Consider the following 24155-nt stretch of genomic DNA (forward strand, 5'->3'; position numbering starts at 1 on the left):
TGCAGTGTTCACAGTGACGTGCTGTGGGGTCGAGGTGTGGATTTGTTTCCTGTCAGCCCATGTACCTGATTCTAGACAGGCAGGAGAGGACCAGTGAGCCTCTTAAACACTCATGGCAGATATCAGCCACTCCACTGTATAAGGTCAAGAGGACAGGCTGAGGGTAGCAGCAGACAGAAAAGTGCCCAAGGCCTGTGGTGCCTGCCTTTAAAAAGAAACAGAATTTTTCATCTGGCAAGAGAGTTGGTGGGTACTTGCTGAGTTAGCTCCATGCCTGGCCCACTCAAAATTAATATAGTAAAGCTTTCATGAGAACTGAAGGCCTTCATGATCTTCCAGTTTTTCAAATTTAAAGAGTTTCCTTAGATAGGAACACCTCTCTTTCCTCAAGTAATTTTCTCTGTCATACAGATTTTACCAGTTTAGTTCCTGGGAGAGAGAGTGCAGTTGGTTTTTCTTTAATTGGTTGGCTTGAGGGCCATGTTAACACCATCATTAAAAAAAACAAAAAAAAAAACCCAAACCACCAAGCTCCAGAAGAATCCCAGAGTTTCCACTTGTCTATTTTCTGTTGCAAATCTTCTAAAAACAGACTCTGCAATGTTGAAGGTATGAGATCATCTCTGGATAATACAAGACAGGTTGCGCAGATAGTGGGTTGGATGGGCAGGTGGGACCCCACAGGCAGGCTCAATGTGACGCACGGCAAGCTTTGTCAGGGACCACTCCCATCAGGTGCCATGCTCCAGCTTCTGCGTACCAAGGGGCTCATTCATGTCGCCATCCATTTTCATGTGCAATTACGACCTCCCTCTAGAGAGTTCTTTCTCACTCCTTACTACATCCATTGCTCAATTTGAAAGCACTCATCTTGCTGAAGCTTCCTCAGACTCTCTTCACATACCATTCTCCCCTAATGCCAGGTTTTCTAGTTGTCTGCTAGTGTATGTGCCTCTCTTCCAAGAGCTTCTGGGTCCCAAGGGTCCTGCCTTACTCATGCTCATAAGCCAAGCATCTACTGTGGGTTTTGTAAACCACTGGCTCTCAGGAAACATTACTGAGTAAATGATTTCAACAGTTTCTAGCTTACCATTTTTCTAGCCTGCAGAGCAAGCAGATTCATCACTGCTCTTTCATTATTTAGTCATCAACAGTAAGTCCTTTTCTAACAGAGCATCCCTATGCGGCTATATGTAGAATGTTGCCATCTGCATTTTATTAGAAAATTAGAGCAATGGTCTTTGTCAGCAAAGCTCTGTTACAACAGAAAGCTATCCCAAAGCAGACCCACCTGTCTGGCTTCCTACTCACCACACCTGACTAACCAAGATGGACAAATGTCCTCAGAGAAGACATAGCCTCCAGGGAGCCTAAACAAGGTGTTTGGGTGCTTTGTGGTGCCACTGAAGGGGTGTTAGAGTCAACTCATCTCAAATGTCTGCTTTAAAGGCCCTTTGCTTCCCACTTCCAACTTCTGCCTCGTTATACTCTAAGAAGTGGACAAAAAAAAAACAGAAAAAGGATGCTTTTTACTTTCAAGTATTGTACTTGAGGCAAAATTTAACCAATAATATGTTATACTAAGAATAAAAATTGTGATTACCTATTTATCTGTCTGTTTATCATGCCTTCTGGGTTACTGAATGGATACTCGATTTTAAGCAAATGAGACCGAGAGTGGGAAGCAAATGTGGACTTGGAAAATCATACAGTTTAAGTGCCTCATGGGATATCTCTGGGAGGGTGTTCCAAGGTGACTCAACTACTCCCTTCCTGTTCTGTATAATTGGGGGGGGGGGTCTCCTTAAGCTCAGCAACTTGTTTTCTGCAGACTATATCCTAGCAGATTTTTCACTACTATGACCTAAATTGTACTGCCAACTTCAGAGGCTCCACAAAGCACTACTGTCAGCCTACAGACTTGTTCTTCAATGCCAAAATATCCATACAGAAAGTAGATCATTCATTTGAATTCCTGCTGTGCACCTCCTAGGAGCAAACTGCTGGTGGTGATGGTGCAACAAAGACCTCAAGGAATTTTCAGGTTATGCTTGTCAGGGAGAAAAGCAGCACACAGATAATTATCATTCATTTATTCCTTCAACAGACATTTCAGTGCCAACTTCTGCTCCTAACATGGGGTCAGGAAGTGACGAGAAAAGACTTTTGGTCTTGTCGTCCTTTCCAGATAATGGAAAGAGGCAGATATGTGAAGCCAGGGAGGGTCTAGGGTGCTAATTCTTATGTGGGGATAAGAATTGGGAGGGATCAATGCTACAGGAGCGGTGGGCGTGCATGAGCAATGCTTCATGGAGAAAGTGATTCTTCAGTGAATTCTTGAAACCTGTGCAATATTCTCGGAATAGGATGGGATGGGACAGGGAAGAGTGGAAGGTTTTCGAAACAGGCATGGAGGTAGAAGAGAACAGCTCTGGGGGAAGAGAAAAGTGATCTGAACAGCAGGCATCTCTGGAGCCCTACCCATGACACAAAGCAGCTCCTAGTCTGTCTGGATGGTGTCTTCTGGTGATTCGTTGGCCTTTGTCCTCACTGAAGAAGCACCCTGTAGGTCCTTAATAACTACTACTTGAATGAACTGGAAAATCTAAAGGATTGAGGGACTGAGTTCTCACTTTCACCTTCGTCCCCCTTCACCCTCAGACATCTGCATGAAGAGACTGCAAGCTGGAAAAATTTACAGACCCTTTGAGACCACCCCAACACTAGAGGTAAAAGATCTCTAGCTCTTTCCAAATGTATAGTGCTCTTTTCAGGAAGGCCAAGGGATGGAGCATAGCCCAGAGCAAAGCTGTGCTTAGGAGAGGTGCAAAGAGATCTAAACAACTTGGAAGAGCTCCAGTCAAAAGATACAAAGGAGTGAGTTCTACATGGGCCATTCTTTCATTTATTTAACATGGAAGTGCTGCCAGCCAGAGGAAGCCCAGATCCCTGCCTGGTCTAGCAGGCAAACAGACCTACAAGCAGAAGCAGTGGTCACTGTCTGAAGCCCGCAGGGAAGCAAAAGTCCCAGTAACACAACAGTCACTAAGGAGCAGGCTGCTCGCCATGTCAGTGTCCACCTCAGCAGTCCTCAAACACCAGCATCTCGCGGGCTGTATCTTTGTCAGCCGGTCTCTGTCGACTGTGGTGACCATCTGGTCTTACAAGGCAAAAGCAAAGCACAACAGCAAATGTGTAGCATGGTAGAAGTGCAAATATTGCAAAAATAAATAAAAGCAAAATTTTATAAAGTCGAAGAAGGCAAATAAAACTGTTGAAACCAGATACAAATAACTTAAGAGCTGGTCGGTAAAGTTACATAGGCTAACAATTAAGAGGAAAATGGAAAGGATGATGGCAGTGGAGGTACTTTGAAAGAGCAGGGATGGAATATCAAACCATTAAGAGGCCCTTGGAAAAACGGAGTCATTATGTAAATACTTTTGCAGGAATGGTCCTCCTTAAGAAGAAATTGTTAGTCATTTAGGACAAGGAGGGGGATGCCCACAGAAAATTAAATGGCCAACTTTACCCAGAAGCCCAGGAGACACTTGTCAGAGTCCACAAAGCCAGGAGGAGGAGCCAAGAAATACCCAGAGAGGACAACGGCATATTATCCCAACTTACAGACCCAGAACGCCTGAGGAGGGCAAGAAGCAGCAAAGGGGATAAAGGCAGACCCCCATTCCAACCTGCTTCTGTGGTTGATAAGGCTATGTCCCAGGTTCAAAGGTGGAATGACTTGGCAACTGCTGCCTAGACCACTAAGCCAACACCATGGCGGCACCTATCAGGACACCCTAGGTAGGGATGAAGTGAGCAGCCTCCTCCACCCCACTTAAGCCAGGAGCCCCCTGCCTTTCCTCACAGTTCTTCCTCCCTGGCCAGCCCAGGACCTCTTCCTGGGTGTCCTTTTATTCTCTCTAAATAAACTTTGCCTTTGCTTCCGCTAAAGATGTGGCTTTAATTCCCCTGACATAGTCAAGGATTGAGAAATCTCAAAACCCAGGAACAAATGGACCCTTTCTGATCATGCTGCCAAAGTCACATGTAAATTGAAGGTGGTTATTCTAGTGAGTGAGTCAAGGTGTTGAAGTGCAAACTCTACTTCTACTCAGTGAAAAAGAAAAAAAAAAATAACAACTCCCCAAATCAATATTTTTCTAGGAATTCAGAGTAGGAATTATACCCTGCATGTAAATAGTCCAAAGATGTACTAAACTTATGCAATTTTTATCACTGTTTTTAAGGTGAAATTATACCTGCTTCAAAATTTTGGTCCTGGTTTTAAGTAAATCTTCAGTAGCCTTTTGAAGGCCTCTTCCCCATGGGTTAAAATGTGACTTGAACAGAGACCCTGCCAGCATGTTGGGGGAGATGTGGAGGAATCACAGAAGCCTCTCCCATCACAGTGCTCCTCCACAGGACTCGGAAGGCCCTAGAACAAAGCCTTAGATGCTTGGTCTAGTGTTCCAAGTCACCACAACCTGGTTTTCCAATAGCAGGGTTCATCTTCAAAAGCATTATGGGGTTCTAGGGAACAGCAGCTATACTTCTTTGAAAAAGACTTTGTTTTAAAGGTGTAAGTTGTAACTGAAAAGCAAGGGAGGTCCAGCTCTCCTGCTTTCAGTGTTTAAAAGGTTATAGGGGCAGGGAGGGCACAGTGCAGGGTCTCTATGATCCGGGCAGAGGGGTAAAGGAGAGTTCTGGAGCCCTCGGTGGCTTTTCAGGATTTTACTGAGCTTATATCAGGCACACAGCAGGCAGGGATGCCAGAGGGCAGGGAGGGGGGAGGAGAAAAAGACTTTGTTTTAATTTTACATTGAAGCAGAACTACTAAAATTATAACTTAGGTTTCAGGGTATTAAAGGGGTTAAATGCTCACGCCCCAGGTTAGGCAGATCAGAGTCTGAATTCTGCCTCTACCACTCAGGACTCCGCCCCTGAATAGGGTACCCATACTCTGATCCTCCTTAGAATTAGGGAAAAGGGTACAACTGGGGTTGACCTGAGGATTAAATCAATAATGCACACAGGATGAGATCAGTGACAGCACGCACAAGGCATGCAATCAATATTTGACAAATTTTAAAATTCCAACAGGCACGAAAATGATTTCACCCCATGGGTGGGGTATTCACAAGTACAACACACGCCCACAGGGATGTTTTCTATACATTATATTCTTTATTTCCTTTTGGGTGGGGTATTCACAAGTACAACACACGCCCACAGGGATGTTTTCTATACATTATATTCTTTATTTCCCTTATTAAAATTTTATTCATGGATAAGATTACAAAGCACACAGAAGACTCTATAAAATCATATACCACAAAGACACTAAATTAATTTAGGAGCCCCCAAGACTCTTAATGGCACACTGCTAAGTATAATTTATTACTGGCTACAGCTGAGGGGTACATTAAAGGCTATGTGCAATTTTTGGCAGAGCCACTGTCTCCCATTCAAGACAGCATTTTGGAATCTGAGTGTTTTGAGTGATGCTATTATAGTGATTGATTTACAAAAAACAATCACGTGCATATGCATTGTTCTAGTTAATTTATAAAGCAGGTCACATATGACCCAGATATTCAACTGTTTAGGACAACTGGTGAAAGACCCTGGCCAGTTCTAGCAACTTTGATGAATCCCAGTATATAGCTGATCCAAAGAAACTCAGTGACAAAAATTTTACTGCAAGAAAACAGCAGGAACCAATAATTCTTTAAAAATTACATAGTAATTCTTGTATTACATGGACATTCTTTAAAATTACCAAATATATCTGGACGGGGTTTAGTAATTTCACCTATGTGGAACAACCCACAGAACCTGACAATAAGGTTGGGGCTCACTTTCGTTAGTCACTAGACAGCCAGCATACTACCTGAGATAAGCACTAAGAACACATGAACCTTCCTCACCAGTGTTTTGGACTGTATGTTTGTGTTGCTCACACTCAAATTCAAGCGCTGAGACCCTAATTCCCAATGTGATGGTATTAGAAGGTGGGGTCTTTGAGGGATAACTAGGTCATGAGGGTGGGGCCCTCATGATGGAATTAGTGCCCTCATAAGAAGAGAACTTGCTTCCTCTGTCTGTCTCTGTCAGGTGAGGACACAGGGAGAGGCCTGCCATGTGCAAACCAGCAAGAGAGCCCACCAGAACCTGAATCTGTTGGTCCATGATCTCAGACTTCCTACTCTCCACAGCTGTGAAAAATATATTTCCCTTGTTTAAGCTGCCCAGTCTATGGTATCTTGCTATGGCAGCCTGAACTCATTAAAACAAGATACTTCTAAGTATCTATTTACTCTCATTTTTAAACTCAGTTTTAATAACTTCTGAGCAATTCATTTTTCAATTCAAAAACTTTAGTCATCCTTTGCTCATAGAATGAGTAACAGACTCTTTGACATTTCAGGCACTCCAAGGTTTGGCCTTAATACTTTTATAATTTTCTCCCTTCTAATTTCTTACCCTCTATTGTTAAGTCAAACTGATATACTTCTTTTCCTGTATATAACCTGTGTGTTTCTACTCAGGACCCTTGTTCACGCTCATCCTGAATCCCACATGTTTATGAGCTTTAAAAGTCCATTTCAAATGCTAACCTCTTTCATGAAGTTATTCCAATTCTCAGGCAACAGGAATCCCTCTCCTATGAGAATTACTTGTATTTTTCTGTGCCAGTCTTACAATGTATCACTTTTGCCCTTATACTTTTTTTTCCGTTCTTCCCCCCTTTTTAATTTTTTAAATATTATTATTTTTTAATTTTTTATCTCATTGTTCATTTTTAAACAATATTTGCTTCCCTCCACCCCCTCAGGTACAGTCCCTGTACGGTTTCTGGGATTACATCAAATGGAAAGCATCGATACAGCCAAAGAGACATTAACCAAAACAGAGAGACACCCCACTGATTGGGAAAAAATCTTTGCACTCCATTCAACTGATAAGGGACTGATCACAAAGATATACAAGGAACTCATGGGACTCAACAAAAACAAAACAAACAATCCAGTCAATAAATGGGCAGAAGAACTTAAAAGGCATTTCTCCAAAAAGGAAATGCAAATGGCCAACAGGCATATGAAAAAATGTTTAACATCCCTGATAACCAGGGAAATGCAAATTAAAGCCACACTGAGATACCACCTTACACCAGTAAGAATGGCACATATCAAAAAAACAAGCAACAACAAATGGTGAGGATGCATTGAAAAAGGAACTCTCCTACATTGCTGGTGGGAGTGCAAACTGTGCCCTTATACTTTATAAAAATTTAACACTATTAAATAACAATTATAACATTTTAATAAGCACCATGAAGGTAGGCTTTATGGTTAATTTACATTTTCTTCTCCAAGTGCCCGATACAGGGTTCCCCATAATATACACAGCAAGGTGCAACTAATGAGTGTGGGGCTGCAAGGACACTAATCCTTTAGTCAGAGGAATAATAGGTACAAAGTAAATGTTTGTATGCAAAGTAGGTTCTGAACACAGGCAGCATTGCATTATGTGCTCACATGGATATCTGTACCTACATGTAGCTCAGGCTTCTTTTCATTGGTTCTTGATCATTGTCTGTCTCCTTTTTTGGACAAATACTACTTGCAAATCACACATCCTTATATACTTAGGATACTATTACAGGAACAGCAGGAACAAGTGTCGCAAAGGTAGAATTTCATTTGGACTGTAATCAAGTATTTGGTCATTCAGATCTTTTCCAGCCAGAACATTCTAGTTCTATTCCCTTTTCTATATGGAATTTCAAAAGTGCTAACCTAGGGCAGGCCAAGACAGTGCTCTAGGTCTTTTGGTAAACTTATGCTTTGGGGACTGTGGGGTTTTAGTTCCAGTGTCCTCAAATAGATTTTCACAACGTATATTGGTTTATCCAACTTTACCGTTTCCCTCAAATAAATGTATGTTGTTTTTCTCACTGATCTATGTTGTTTTAAATGAACCATATTCCACATTAGAATTGTAAGCCCTCCTAAATGTATGATTAGCTTTTCCTTGCTCCAAGATATTTGTGCTTCTGAAAATTGAAACTGGTTAAGACATACGTAATTATTCACTCTCAATATGAACTGTATTGTTCATGAACATTTATATTTCCTTAATGTGGTAAAGTAGGAAAGTGAGCTTAGGCATTGTAAGGGCATAATTATGTCATTAAAATGATAATAGTCTGGGCCTAATGAAGTGTTTTATATATACATTTATAACAGATTCAATTAATAGCAATGGCACATTTTGAGAAAATTGTCAGTTAAAATATTCTAACCACCTCCATCCTTTTTTTCCATAGGGAAAGTGTTCCTTTCCCAGCCCCAAGTCCATTCATCCCATGTTAATGCTGCAGTGTGAAGGCCTGGACAACCTTATACCTCTAAGCCTTGCAGCACAGCAACCTCCTCAAATAGAAGGTGCTGTCATCATCAGGATGCCACACAAATAATTCATTTTATGACCACCAAAAGGGCTCTAAGCTTCTGTTCTTAAAGGTCAAAACCAAAAACTGACCAGTTAACTTTTAGCCAGAGTCACAATTATAAGGTAAGATTACTTAACATCTGACAAAAACCTATCTCTAAATAGAGGTTGTCTTTTTCCCTTTGAAACAGTCACTGTATTTGAACTGAACTGCAAATTTGATAGACAAGTAAGGGAGCCTATAATTCATTTTCTCATTTAGGGTCATCCATTCCTTTTGCACTTCCTTTATTTTCATTCCCAGTCACTGGACCTGACTTCAGTGACAGGGAAAAAACAAGTCACTTTTAGTTTGTATGAAGAGATGCATCTAAGGGCACACTCTCTCCTGCAATAACACATTATCAGCTAAGAACAATAATAGCCACCATTTATGCAGGCCTTGCTATGTGCCAGGTACTGTACAAGGTACATCATGCCCATTACCTCCCCTATTAGTAAAGCAGTTCTAATGTCCAAGATGCTTTCACCATTCATTTTCATTAGCAATGACTGAGCAAGAGACACAACACAGCATGGAACTGCAGGGTACAGCGCCCAAAGTAACTCATCCTTCAGGACAGAGAATAAGAAGGGAATGCTGACAGGGACAGCAAAGAGCAGGGTAGTTCTCCAAGAAGTCAAACAGCATTTTCTCTCTTTGGGTTGTCTTGGGCTTCCAGTAACAGACTAACCTGATACATTTTCTCCTGTGCTGGATTATGCCCACTCTCCAGCCTGTGCCTGCTCTGCTCTCTTCCACCATCAAAGGAAACACAGAAAATGACTTAATCTAACAGGTCTAGGAGTAAGAAACAAAAGCAAAGCAACAAACACAATCTTGAGGCAGAGGATCCACCTACCTCTTCCTCATGACACTCAAATTGGTACATCCAAAAATTCTCCATCTCTTTGGGTACTGTTTGGGTGGCAGGGTCAGCTCCGGTGCACCCACTTGTGACTGAAGCTAACCCCTGACCTCAGTGTCTGTCCAGTGGATTATTTCCAGTGGTGTTAGATGCCCGAGTCAATAATGCAACCGGTAACAAGAGATGTGACCGCATCCCCATGTCCAACCCTCTGTGTTAACCCCTCCCTGCCCAACTAGCCAGTCAGCTATGCGTCACTGGCAGCATCATCACCTGATGTTTCTGAGAAGGGGCTGGTCTACCCCTTTTGGCAGCAACGCCTACTATTTATGGGGAAAATAAACCTGGTTCCGAGGTGCTACCAGAAACTTTCACACACTCTATACTCTGCTATGTTTATAGAACCTGTGAAGAAAGCATCCAGTTCATGTGGAAGGGAGAGATGGGGTTGGGAAAAAGCGGTTTTCTCAAGTCCTGCTTCAGAATGCACCTGAACATTGGGACTATAGAGAACACTGTGGCGGCCTGGGCGTCTGGGGTGCACGATGCTGGAAGGGCACGGACCCTCACTGCCTCATGTTTGCTGAGTGCCTCAAATATTCTTGTGATGCAACAGGAGTAAGGGGGACATGGTGAGCCAGCGCGACAAATACAGAAAAGAAAGCTGCCCCTCGGGCCAGCAGGACTCACTTAAACCAACAGTTAGCCAACTCAGCTGCTGAGGAGGCGGCAAGATAACGGTGATGAGAAGTATGGGTAGAATGGAAAGGGCAGGGCGTAGCTTATGGAAATAGAGGCAGACAGCGGTTCTGAAGGCAGAAGGTGACAACTCTCCCAGAGCCAAGTCATCTCTTGATTGACCATGGCAACGGGGAAGCACATGGATGCATGAAAATGGAAGTTACAGAGCATCCAACAGACCCCTCCTAGGAGATGGGTCTACACTTCCCTCTCACCAATCCCTTCATCCGGCATGTTGACTTTCTGAATCTGCCTGTTTAGATGAAAGTATGAAAAAGACTCAAAGGACTTAACAATTCACGCCCGAGGCAATCCTTCCATGCTTGCGGGTAGGTTCCCAGGCTGTGGCCAGGCCAGCTCTGCAAGCCAAAGTGGAAAATGGAGTTAGAAAGTGGATGTCCACCACACTTCATCCACTCCTTGCTTGTTCCAGTGCCTCTGGCCACTCTTCCTAGGAGGGGGCTCGCCCCTACTACATAATCTGGGTCAGCTGAGAGAGCCCTTTTTAAAATGGTGAGCACTACAGGAGGTTTTCCTTCCTAATTGATCGATCTGGGTGTCTCTCAAAACACTTTCATTTTCCATTAATTATTTAAAAGATAGTAAATCTGAGTGTTGATTCTCAAGTGTCTAAATTGAATACTCCCAACCATTTAACTCTCCCCAGCTCATAGGCAAAGTCATTTTCCCCACCATCACCCTTGAAAATTGCTTTGGTTTGGATTCATGAACCACCCAGGACAGGCTGAAGCCATTAGAGTCTTCACTGCTGCTTTGGAAAGCTTGCAATCTTTTCAGTTATTAACCAGAAAATCACCAACACACAAGACTTAACACACCAGACAGACTACAAAGAAAGCTGCTGGGCCTTCTGAAAAGCTGCAGAAAGCAGCTACTATAGTGTCCTGATGGCACAACAGAACCCAGAATTCCTTCCCTGCCTCTTATATTCGTTCTTCCCTTCCCTTTAATGTTCAATATGCACCTGAAACCCACTTAATTATTCACCACTGACTTCTCCATGCCTCATTAATAATGGATGATACCTGCAATGGAAAACTTCACCCTCATCAAAAGAAAAACTTCACCTCAGAAAGGTGGCTGAGATGGAAGCATAGGGGATGGGATCCATGATGCACAGCCAAGGGGAAACCAAAGCATGAAAACGACAGCCTGTCTCAAAAGCCTGTTCTCTCCTGGAGGGTGCTCTGAGCACCATCAAGACCTCCAAACTGTGAGCCTCTTACCCTTATTTGCATCATGGCATGTAGAGAAAAAAGAATATTCATATAATACACTGGGTCAACTGGAAAAGTCCTACATCCCAGAAGAGGCTGCCAGGGTTGAAGGCAACATACCAGGTGGCCTTAAGTCAAAACCATACCCAGAGTCCAAGGGGACCTTCAGCACACTAGTTGAAAAGTTCTGCCTTAATGAGACTTTGTAGCAAATCCTTTTGACACTGGCAATCCTTTGAGATTAAAGTTAAAACCCTTTTACTTATGAAGAATATATTTCAGACATGCTTATTCCTTTAGGACAATCCTTCCTTTTTCCCATTACAGACTCTCCCAAATCCCAACTGTCTCTGATCTTATACCATTCTCATTTTCACCATTTTGGCTTCATTCTATCAGTCACTTCAGGATCTACATAGCTCCTGCTCTCGGTAGATAACAAAATAAACACAGTGAGGACTTGGGAATGACTGACAAAGTCAGGGGGCAAAGGCAGAGCCAGCAGTTTTAACCCCAGAATCTCTTTGCTGGGAAAAGGACAGATAGCAAATGCAGTAGACAGACTTTAACAACGACCAAACCCCTCACCACTAGTGTGGACTAGTGACTTACTCTAAGCAATAAAATACAGTAAAGGTGATTGGCTGTCACTGTGATTGGGTTACAAAGACTGTGGCTACCATCTTGATAGCAGACTCCATGGATGTTTTGTCTTGCATACTTCACCAAGGCAGCAGCCAGGTAGGAGAATGCCCATGTGGCAAAATCAGTGATGCATCTGGCATTGTCCATAGGCCCCAAGTCCAACTGCCTGTGAGCTAAATACTGTCAAACACACATGGGTTGGAAGCAGGTGTTTCTCCCGTAGAACCTTCAGATGACCAGCGGCCACTGATACCTTGACCGCAGCCTAGGAGAGACTCTTCAATAGAGGACCAGCTAAGTCAGTGTGGTCAGCTTCCAGGCCACAGATGCTGTGGGACAATCAATGTGGATTGTTTTAGGCCATTACATTTTGAGCAATTTGTTACATAACATTAGATAGCCAAGACACTAAATAACGCTTCTGGTGAATCCCTCAAGAGAAGAAGAGACTTGGAGATGTAGCTGAGGGCTCAGCAGAAGACTGGCCTAGAAGAGATCATAAATTTCAGAGGCAGGCCCATGCCTACGTTAGCCAGTCTGTTTTTAGTTACTGCTGTACTCGTGGTATCTCATACAGTGCCTGATTTATAGAAGGAACTCAAAAATATCTGTAGAATGAGTGGATAAATTGTGTGATAGATTTTCAATTTTTGACTAGAGACAGTAGTTGTGACTCTCTCATCACTGACAAAATGAAGACTACATATGAAGAGGTGTATCCTACACCTCATAGTTAGTTAGTTAGATAGATAGATAGATAGATAAACAGATAGCATAGCTTTGTGGCCAGGCTCTATTTCTTATTCACAATATCCTGTATATAGCTGGTGCTCAATTAAAACCAAAACATTTGCAGGGAAGTAACTATAACAACTCAATACAACCAACTCAATACAACTCTGCAAACAGATGCTGAAAACACCTTTATTCCTCTGACACCATTCACTTGTCTAAGGAGATTTTCTATTATTTTCTGAGCTTGGTGAAGCATACTAGTATCCAGTTTTGCTGTTTGACAGCCGATACCTTGGTTCTAAAGTTAAGCTTCTGCATAAGGTTCTTGGCTATTGACCTAGAGATTCTGCTACTCCCTTTTCTAAAGAGTCTGGAACATATAAAATAACAAATCTGGCTTTAGAGTCAACACTGGGAGGTATACTCTTCCATAGAGGCCAGGACAACCTGAGATAAGGATATTTAGGGTCTAGTCTTCTTAGGCCACATGTGCACATAGAATGGAGATAAATGTCCTAGGACAGCCCCTCCCATCCCACCTCCCCATCTCTCCTACACTTGACAAGAATATACATTCTAGCCAGGAACTGATTCACATGGGAAAATCATGCCTCAACAGAACAGGTATTCATTCTAAAGCTAGTCTACTTGACTTGTAATCTCATTTCAATTCCATTCCTTGCTACCCAGATCCTGGAAAAGCTGTGGCTGGACAGACTCCCTGAGGAGCTACGGACCAACAGTAGAACTCTCGGTTCAGAATAATTTAACAGGGACCTTTCACAAAAAATGGAATCCTTCAGTAGCAAAAACTTTTTTTTTTTCCCCACTCGCCCTTGTAAGCTTGACAACACAACCACAAGGTCAACAGGATAAAATGCTGCTAACAAGTCTTAATGAGTTAGCATGTGCATTTGACCTTGGTCAATAGTTTCCTAGCAACAATAAAAAAAAAAAATCCACATAGGCCGATGCTGAATTCAGGGAAGGAGGAAAAGGAGAAAGGACAGGGAGGAGATAATGCCAAGGAACTCAAGGCCCAGGGGAAGCCAAGGATGTTCCTCCATCCTCATTACATCATCTTTCTTAAATTAAAAAAAAATCATGGGCACAGAAGAGCACATGATCAGGGCAGGTGTTAACACCAAGCCCTCACTTCCCAGGATTTTGACAATATCTCCTTCTCAGCAGGAGAGTGGCTGCTTTCTGACTAAGAAGTGTAAGTGGTGAAATGCTTTCTTGCCTCAAAATACTTTTGCCAATTGTTCTGTGGAATCAGGGATACCAATAAAAGGTGAATGTTGCCTAAAGGGAGTGGTACATGCTGTCACTATCACTGATTAATTGCTGAATCTGATGGACTCCATCAGAACAGTCCTGGAAAGAAAGGTTGATGACCAGGGCTACTCAAGCTGGAAGCAGAGCCCTTGGAGAGCCTGACCAGAATGGGCATTCAAGGGTGTGGCAGGGATCAGCAGAAAGGGAAACACAAGACCAGAAAAGGTGAGGAGAGGTGCTACAGGCCAACAACAGTCTGCCAATGACCAGCCCTAAATGTAAAGTGAGATTTGACCTACTGAGGCAGCTAATACACCAAACTTCTGATTCTTATTCCACACTTCCATAGAGGACTCAATATCCTCAGAGCCATTTTTTTCTTAGTCATTCTGGGAAATAAATCTGATAACTCATGAAAAAATAGAAGCTGAAGAAGAAAGCAGGTGACCAATTTAAGGTAACTGCAGCAGGTCAACTGCAAGGCAAAGAGTTGCCTATAATGAACACTTATTGAGCATCAAAGTCATGTAACTTGCTCTGAGATGGAAGAGGAAAGGAAGACACTAAAAGTCTTCGACAGACTGACAGTGAATAGCAGAGGCAACAGGCTAATGCACAAGTGGCAGGAAAATAAATAGCCTTCAGCTTAAGTTACTAATTTAAATTTTAACTTAACTAGTATTAAGTTACTAATTTTAACTGGGTTTTAGAAATACTGATGCTACAACCAAATCTCCAAAGATTCTAACCAGGAAGTTTGGAATTCTGGGAATGTGATCTATACAGAGGTGAGAACCATTGTGCAAAAAGTGTGCTATGGAGATAGGTCTGGATAAAGAGCATGATATTAGAATTTGTAAGCATAAGGCCAAGGAGTAAGGTGAGACTAGTCCATGGAGGGGTGGAGTCTTTATATGTCAAGACTCAGCCATATCTATAATTTACACTAAGGAAAGTATTGCATGGGGGAATCTTTGTCTTTGCACAAGACAAAGGGAATTAGATGTCCAGGCCGATTTGCAATATCTAAGGCTCCAGGTAATCTGTCAGAGACAGTGACTGGCAGGCAGAGACTACAGCTATATTACTCAGCTATTTCCAGCTATTCCATCTAAGAAAATGAGGCCCAAATGCCAATCCTGGTTCCAAACTCTGATTCATTCCCACTGACCGGGTTTGACCAATTACAAAGATCAACAGGCATGCTAAGTGGGCAGCTGAGTGCCCACTGTCTCAAGACGGGAAACAGCAGGGGAGAGGAATTGCAAGTGGGACGCTTCAGTAGAATGAGGTGACCTTTGTCTCAATAAAACAACATCCTTTCTATGACTACTCTCAAGAAAGTTGCCAGTGAAAACTGTTTCAAAGAAAGTGGACTGAGAAACTACAATTCTGCATTAAGGACACGATACCAGTCATAATTGTAATGGGAGCATTTCTCATTTTGAAGATGATCACATTTATAGATAAATCACATTTCACAATTCTCTGGGTTCAGGATTTAATTGGGTTACATATGGAATTCAATTATCTGTGATACATTTGTTCGTCTACCTGCACCTCATCTGCCTCTCCCAGCCCCACCCCACTTATCATAGAAAATATTGAACATACACATATGGGAGAGCTGACACATATTTTTTGAAAGACTCCCCAGAAGTTTCTTGGCTCCCAACTTATTAAGTGAGCATGTCAGATACCCTAACTAGCCCTGTGTGCTGTGTTCCTGTCTGGAAAGTGCTAACAAAATTCTCTCTGGCTACATCACCCTTTCCTTCCCTGCAGCTTGTTCCATCTTACTGGCACAGTTTCCCACATACACTGACTAGAGACAATCCATTAAAAAGGTGAGAAAGATTCCTCAGGGGGCAGGGGGTGTCAGGTGAAGAGAAAAAAAGTGGAGCGTGGGTATTATATATCAGTCTTGCCCATCACTTACTTTCGTTCCATGGAGCACAAAGTAATTGGAGACCTTGCCTTCTGCTGTGCACATCATCTGGACAAATTTGCTTGGGTGATTCCAATATGGCGATGCTCCGTTGTCTTTGGGGAGACACCAGCCAGGGCCTGTAAACAGAGGCTGCCTGGAGCTGAGCTGATTGGTGAGATGCTAAAGGTGAGTCAAAATAATCTAATACTTCAAATCCCAGGAGGAGAGAGCAAAAGTACACATTCTTCTCCCTCCTTTTGTCTTTCCATGATTGAAATGAATTATTTGCTTTTCAAAAGTGACTTTAAGGTCAAATCTTTTTCATTTTGAAGCTGTAAGAATAAGATCATTACATCTTAAAAAAAAATTGTGCTGGTCACATCAGGTACTTACAGTTCATAAGAAAAAGTGGCTCAATTTTGTTATTGACAACTAAGTTCTGTTGCTGAGGGCATTGCTCCCTGTTGGCAGGGATACGGCAAATTACTGCTGATCCTAAGTTGCAGAATGATCCATTAAATGTATCCCGGTTGAGGAAGGCATCTTGAAAATATTTCATTTTTAAAGGAAAAACTATTAACCTAAATAAGCATACAAACCTGAGGAGCAATCAACATCCACATTTGACCTCCAAAAGCATCATTCCCAGCGCAGTCATTAGTATTCTTGCTGCAATACTCCCCACATATGTCCAGTGGTTTCCAAATGCTAGGACCATTATTAAGCCTGAAGCTCCTGAATGCTTTGGGTTTTTCATTGTCAAGTTACAAATCTAATACCAATTAGAATTCCTCACCTTAAGTAGAACAACCCCCACCCTGACCTACTTTTTACTTTACTCTCAAGTGTATACTGTAAGCCAAATGGAAGCATGTGTACTTAATACATGCATAAACCCAGCATGAAATTAAAATGAAAAATTTAGGATACTTATCTTACCATGAATCATAGTAAAGCAATCACTTTCTATATATTCTGTGTATAATATACAGAAACATTTCCCTTTGTTAATTTTTGAAGAAAACAGCCCATAACAATAAGACTATCTCTGTATAGCATTAGATTTCTGAATAATGATGCTCTTATATATTTAACTTAAGGCAAAGCATTACATAGTTTTAAAAGTCAAAAAATACTATATGGCTTATGCCAAATACGAAAGTCCTCTTTCTGAGGTCTCCCCACTCAGGGACACAGTTCCAAGCCTTCTAGAAAATTCTCCTGCTATTTATTTCCATATTCATTAAAGTATGTTTACACAACCTCAGCTTGATTTTTTCAATTTCAGACATTATTGCTTGGCATCTGCTATAAAAGAGTAGGATTTATTTCTTACATGCTGTACCTTCCCTCAAACTCAACATATGACAATTTTTGGTTAATCAATAGTCAGTGTTTGTATTCTGCAAGCTATATATATGCTCTTCCCTGCTGAGATATACATACACTATTGCATTTCTTGCTTGTATAATAATTGTGAGGTACATAACTAAACTGTTTCTCCATTTGCTTAGTTTTCTGTATACTGATCAATAATTTAACTATTCTAAAGTTATCTCAGTACAAATAAATTCCTCTCAGTACAAATAAATTAGGAAATTCCTCATTTCTACCCTTTCAGGAAACTTCCAACCTGAAGTCCTTTGAGCTTTAATCCACACTCGATCAGCTGCCACCTTGGCCTTCACACAGTGTAATCTTGGGTCTCTTTCCCCTTTACCCTGGAGAATCCCTTGTCTCTTTCCATGTTAGACCCTCTGTTTCCTGGGTCTCACATCCTCTTCCTGCTTTTCTCGTGTGTTTGTAGTTCATGTTAGAGATGTTTTTCAAACATCCAGTGATGTTTGACTGTACGCTCATATTTAAGTGGGTCCCCAAAAAGCCACTGGAAGATCCAGGAGTGGCAGAACCCTTCACTGTGGAGTGATGGGGCGGAGAAGGTGTTGCCGGAAACCCTCGAATGTTAGTGTTGTAGGCATTTTCTCTTGGACCTATTTCTTCAGAGAGGACTATTCTAGTCTCCTATTAGAGGTTGAGGCCTTAGGATGGGTGGGTCCTAAGCCAACAGCTAAGAATTCTAAGGCATTCAGCTAAGAATTCTAAGGCATTCTCTATTTCTACTCAACTACTACTACTGCCTAGCAGGCCCCGTGCCCTGGAAGGTTCTTCATTCCCATTTCAGCTGTGACTGGTGTCCCTAGTTTCAGTGCTGCTCTGATTCACCCTCTGCTTGTAGTAAACCTCTCATTTCTTTATGGGGGAGGGAAGAAGTAGTAACCTGGTGGTGTGCTCTACAGAAGGGATCTGAAATCCATGTCTCTTGTAATAGACATACTTCTGCTATCTGAAGAATTTGGTGTCTCAAATTCCTGAGCTTTTTTTTTTTTGTGTGTGTGTGGGGGGGAGAGGGCACTGCACAAATCCTCAGAGATACAGAAAATGGAAACTTCATTAATGTGATTTAAGAATTAATCAGATTATGCTGTGGTAACAAACCATTACAAATCCCCATGGCTTAAATAACAAAGGCTGACTCCGCTCTCAGGGTACATGTCCACACAGGTCACCTGAGACCTACACTCAGAGGCTCTGCTATCTCGCGAAATGGCCATCTTTATGGGAGGCATCAAGGGAAGTTGCATGCTTAGCTTCTGCTACCTAGAATTCACCACACACTCCATTCTCCCATTTCATCAGTCATGTCTAATCTCCAAGAGATGAAGAAGTACTGCGCAGTCCTCAATGTGCTTAAAAAAGAGCACACATGGAAATTCTGGGGAGCACTAATGTCTAACACAGCCAGGCACCACTTTGGTGCCTCACAATTTTATTTTTCTCACCTGCTGTTTCTTCTGTCTCGGTGCTTGTGGCTTTACTTTTTCCCTGTCATTTTAGTGGAGCTTGAGAAGGAGAGATAATCAACATTTCAAGCTGCACAACACACACCGCTCAGAGCAGCCCATGCCCGCCATGTATGCTGTGTCTGTTACCAGCATCTCCGATTGTACCAGGACTCTGCTCTCAAAACCATTTTGTTCCCTAAAGTGAGCACAAGAGGCTTTGCAACTTTTCAGAGTTGATAGTTCATTAAAAATATTTTTCAAGAAGGGGGTTGGGAGGTAGCTTTTAAACATATTTGGAAAAGAGAAACTGTACTAGAAGCAAATCAGTTTTTTAAAACTCCAGAAAACGATTATTTCACTCAGGGCTCAGTGTCTTGTATATATTCAATGAGCTCTTCCTGGGGAGCAGTCCTATCTTCTCATTCTGTACAATTCACCAGCAAACAAATGCCATTTTGCTTCAAGTGAGGGGAAAAATGCTAAAGTTTGGGAATGAAAACTGATGTGAATAGTAGAGTTAGCCATCAGCAGCTTTCTCTGGCAAGTGTTAATACAGATGTTCTTTATTTCCTTCTGTCTGCCTCATTGAAGTTTCTATCACACCTTTTTGAGAGTGCACTGCTTTTGTAATAAGAATTCCAGGATTACTTCTCTAGGACTGCTGACCACGGCCACAATAGGGCAGTTCTTATTGTTAAAATTGTATCTGTGCCGATAAAACTATATTTAGTTAAGTCTCAAATCCACACGAGGAAACTGCAGATGGTATATTTTTCCCTTGAAGTCAGTGGTTCTTAATTTTTTTACACACTTAAGAATCACAGGGAGCGTTCACAAAATGAAATAAAGCAAAACAGACACCACCCCCCCAAGGAAAAAAAAAAAACACAAAAAACCCAGATCACTGATTTGGATAGGAAAAGCAATAATTTATATTTTTAACAAGTACCTTCTGAACAGATGTTAGACCACACTGAGTTAAACAGTGCTTCTTTCCTATTTTCTGCAATATTACACATGAACCAAGCATCCAGTGAATAGTTTGTGATGCAGAGAAAAATCAAGAGAAAGTATATACATATAGCCTCCCACCTCCCAACCCCAGCATAATATCATCAAAGGGATAGCCAATGAAGGTCTTTCCAATAAATATGGCAAGACAGATAAAATACAACTTGCAAATTTAAATGGCTTAAATATAACTGGTGGAATATTTTTAAACACAAGGTTGTGGTTTTTGCTTTCTAAAACATCATTCAATATTCTAGAATTAATTTTACTTTTTGAATGAAATGTCAAGTAACAGAGTTGAGCTGTTCTCTTAGTTCACAGGAACAACAGTCCTTGGACTGTACTGTGGGTTCATCTCAAGTCAAAGTGACAATATGGCTAAAGGCAGTCATTTCAGGAGCTGTTGCATGTGAGAAAGTTGAAGGGAGAAGCCGGTGTCTGGACCAAAAGCTCCTGCAGTATTTTCTCTGATGGCTTTCCAAGTTTCTAACAAGATATAGAACCCAGCTTTCTTGACAGCTCCCTACTTTTGAAAACCTGCCCCATTTCTACTTCATCTGCAAAATGTTTGCTGCTTCCCCTCCTAGAGGGGAGGAATCTGGAGAAGCTGGAGGTCAAGGAGAATGCAACATGAGCACAGCTGTTTTTAACTGACTGTGAAGCATGGAAAACAGAGAATACAAGGCCGAACTAAGCCAATGCTGCCCCCTTGCAGGGGAGAGTGCAGATTCTCTCCTGATCTGTTTCCAACCATTCCTTAAAAGTGCCAGCATTTTAATCAGCTAACAAATGTTGAGTGTTACTAAAAGAGGAGGTGAATACTTCTGAAATGCACGGCCTTTAGGTATAAGTAAAATGAACAAACAGCTACAAATAATGGTTTTTCACTCCAAAAGATATACTGAGAAATAGTCTGGTGTAATAAAATGCAAACTTAAATGAAGTTGGATTTAACCTCGACATTTCTGTTATTCCAAGCTCCCACAATTTTAAATAAAACTGCTTAAAATTTCTTCAAGAGAATGGAAAAGTGAGCATCTGAGCAGAATTTTATAACAAGGTAGTGAAGACAAAGGTTAGTCTTCTTGATTTATTTTGATTAGATTGTGACACCTAAGCTTGCCATGTTATCACATTTGTTAGATATTTCAAAAATGGAAAAGAAAATGTCAACAGGGGCAGCAATAACTGTTTGTAGCTTTTCACAAGGAAGTACAAAGCAAAAAAATCTGTCTTTTTTGAAATGAGAAGGCCACCCTGGTCCCACAGAAGTGAAGATTAAGCACTTACTGAAAACCACAGTGAGGACACAAGGTGGGAAATAGAACGGCAGAAACCCCTGGCAGGAAAAGGCTTAAAAGGATTTTCTCCAAAGAGACCACACTTCCTGCCCCAAATCTTTATAATGGACTGCTTTAAAGGCAACAGCTCTCAAATAGTGATCCTGGAATCAGCCACATCAACATCACCTGGAAGGGAACTTGTTAACTAATAAGAACCTCACCTGAGCCCAGTGAGCCTGGAAAACAGTCAAGATAAAGGTAATTTGTCTCCATCCTTTGGTTGTTAAAGAGCTTACTGCAAAACCCCTATATCTATTGATACATAAGATTTGTTAACCTACAACAAGACCAGGCACAGATCCTCCAAATTCCCATTTGCTTCCTCACAAATTATTAGCTGAACTGCTGCTTAATCAGAACAAAATTTCTGTTAACCTACCTTAAGATTCTCTCCTCCCTGTAGGTCCCTGAACTGTGACCAGCATAAAACCCTCAATAGCCCCTCCTGAGAAGAAGCTGCTCGCAGATTCAAAGTCTCTCAGTGTAATGCCTTCAGGTCAGCTTTCATTCCACACCGCACATCTTGTTTACTCCTCTCTTTAAATGAAAACCCCTTTTGTCTAATCCCAGCATGCCTTGCAGATCTTATGGCCAGAGGGTTCTCCTGTTGCAACAGTCAGGCTCCCCTTATGACAAAAGTATTTTTCTCCCCTTTGCAATAATCTTTTTCAAGAAAGTCCTGGGCCTCCCCTGGTGGTGCAGGCGGTTGAGCGTAGAGCTGTGAAGCTGTCCGCTGCCTCTGCAGTGCCATTTCGATCCCTGCCCGGCGCTGAGCAACCCACTTGGCGGCGGCAGACCTCTCCTGTCTCGCCTGCTGCTCCCCTCAGCAGTGTATTTCGTCATTCTGCCTGTTCTGTTCCCCGCTCTCTCTCCGGTGAATCCTCTCACCCTCCCGCGCATCTGGCCCGTACCCCAGTTCTGGTATAAATAAATAAATAAATCTTTAAAAAAAGAAGTCCTTACTTTGCCCGGACTTGCTCTTTATTGCTTTTTTTTTTTTTTTTTTTTTTTTGAGGCTAGAAATACAAATCTCAGGCCTTATCCCAGACCTTCTGAATGAGACACCGAGTGATGGCGTGGGCCTAGAAATTTCTCAGAACCAGCACTCCAGGACAGTTTGAGAACCACTGATTTACAGCAATCCCTCCAAGAGCCTGATAAGCACTGGATGCTTTATCTCCCTTCTACCTGCATTGTACTCACTGGCGCTTGAGTGCAAGCTGAGGCTTAATTAAGGTGGTACCCGTTCTTAGCGCTCCCACAGAACACTTTTCTCATAGCGTCACTTCCCAATGACAAACACAGCCATAGAGCACGCATCTCCCCTAGGAGCGTGCAACAGAGTCAGCCGCAACCCACACATACTCACATCTCCATCCACTGGCCGCCGGTCATCACCATCCCTGGTGGGACTAATGTCCTGGCGCATGACCCAGATGGGCTCTTTGGGCTCGTCGGGGGTGTAAGGCGAACGGATGGTCCTGGTTTTCACCTCCTCGATGGCTTCCTTGATGTCCTTGATGGCCAGCGAGATGGCATCCCTCTTCTCCTTGCTGTACCGTTGCACCGCCTCCCCACCCGCGGTGCCCGCCGCCCGCTGCTGCTGCCCTGCCGGGGCCTGCAGCCCGGGGCTCTCGGGTCGGCCCCCGCCCGGGGTGGGCGCGCGCTCCAGGTCCTGCTCAGCTTCGGGCATGTCCTCAGCTGCCTTGTCTAGGCTCTGCGAGCTCATGCTCTGCTTCACCTCAGCTACGATCTGGTCGATGTCTTCCTCCTGCTCGTAGCTGTCCATGCGCGGGTAGGGCGCGAACTCTGCCTCCTTCTCGGGGCTGTCAGACTCGCCGTCCGAGCGCTCGTCGTAGTGGTGCAGGCGAGCGCCCAGGGCCTCCTGGCGGTACGCGGCCGCCTCGTCGCGCTCCTGCTCGTACAGCCGCAGACCATCGCGTGCCTCCAAGTCCGGCGCATCCCCAATCTCCTCGTACACGTGCTCCTGGAGGCCCCCGTAGTCTGCATACGGCTCCGCGTAGGGCTCGTCCTCGCCACGGTGGAAGAGCCGGTGCGTGTAGACATAGCCCGAGTAGGCCGCGTTCATGGCCTCCTCGTGCTCCAGCGAGTGGAAGTGCAGGTGGTTGGGCAGCGCGCGGCGGTGGGTGGCCTCGGCGTGCTCGGCCTCCGCCTGCTCCGTGTACTCCTCGGCCTCGGGCCGGTACTGCACGGCGTAAGCGCTCTCGTCCTCAGGGTCCTGCGCGCGGTCCGCATCGTAGCCGTCGCGGGCCGCGGCGATCACGTCGCCCTCGGCTGTGTCTGTGTGGTTGTGGAAGCCGCTCTCCGTGCTGGCAGAGCGCGCCAGGCACTCGCCGCGCTCCTCCTCGTCTTGCTGCCCCGACTGCGCACCCCTCAGGTCCTCCAGGGCGCGCCCGCGCTGGGGGCGGCCCGCATAGTGCGGAGGCTGCGGCTGCGGCTGCTCCTCCTCTACTTCGGGGTGCTCCAGGTCGGCCTCCACGGACTCGTTCACCTCCCCGCCTGCTGCCTCGTCGGTCACCTCCACCTCCGCGGACCCCTCCAAGTGGTTCATGGTGGGCGTCGGGGAAGGCTGGGAGAGAGGCTTGGCCGGCTCAGTGTGCTCTCATTTTGCTCCACCTGGCTGGAAAAACACAAAGGGGAAGGGCTGTTAATTAGGTTCAGAATAGTCAGGACCCAGTACCAAGATGATCTTAAATGCAGCAGATTGATCCCTTCTGACTCTGGGTGAATTAAAAAATGGTTGCAGGGGTCTCCCTGATGGCGCAAGGGGTTAAGAGGCAGCACTATGAAGCAATCCGTAGCCTCTGCAGCACAAGTTCGATCCCCAGCCGGCCAGGGAGCGACCCACATGGCGCAGCAGACCTCTCCTGTCTCGCCTGCTGCTCCCCTCAGCAGTGTATTTCAGTCAGTCTGCCTGTTCTGTTCCCCACTCTGTCTCTAGTGAATCCTCTTAACCCCCCTCCCGGTGCCCCCCCATCTTTGGCCTGTGCCGCAGTTCTTGGATG

The 24155-nt window shown here is 43.6% G+C and overlaps 1 protein-coding gene across 1 annotated transcript in view; it reads right to left on the minus strand.

The window, feature by feature from the left end:
• Positions 1 to 23701, minus strand: part of APBA1 (amyloid beta precursor protein binding family A member 1) — a gene marked incomplete at its 5' end in the record, with an annotated part of 61116 nt that extends 37415 nt beyond the window's left edge. The window contains one exon of the mRNA XM_084238145.1: positions 22499 to 23701. Coding sequence (XP_084094271.1) covers positions 22499 to 23701 — 1203 coding nt within the window. The remainder of the gene's footprint in view (positions 1 to 22498) is intronic.
• Positions 23702 to 24155: the final 454 nt, after the last annotated feature.

The sequence above is a fragment of the Talpa europaea genome (assembly GCF_964194135.1).
Source record: "Talpa europaea genome assembly, chromosome: 7".
In the NCBI taxonomy this organism is placed as follows: domain Eukaryota; kingdom Metazoa; phylum Chordata; class Mammalia; order Eulipotyphla; family Talpidae; genus Talpa; species Talpa europaea.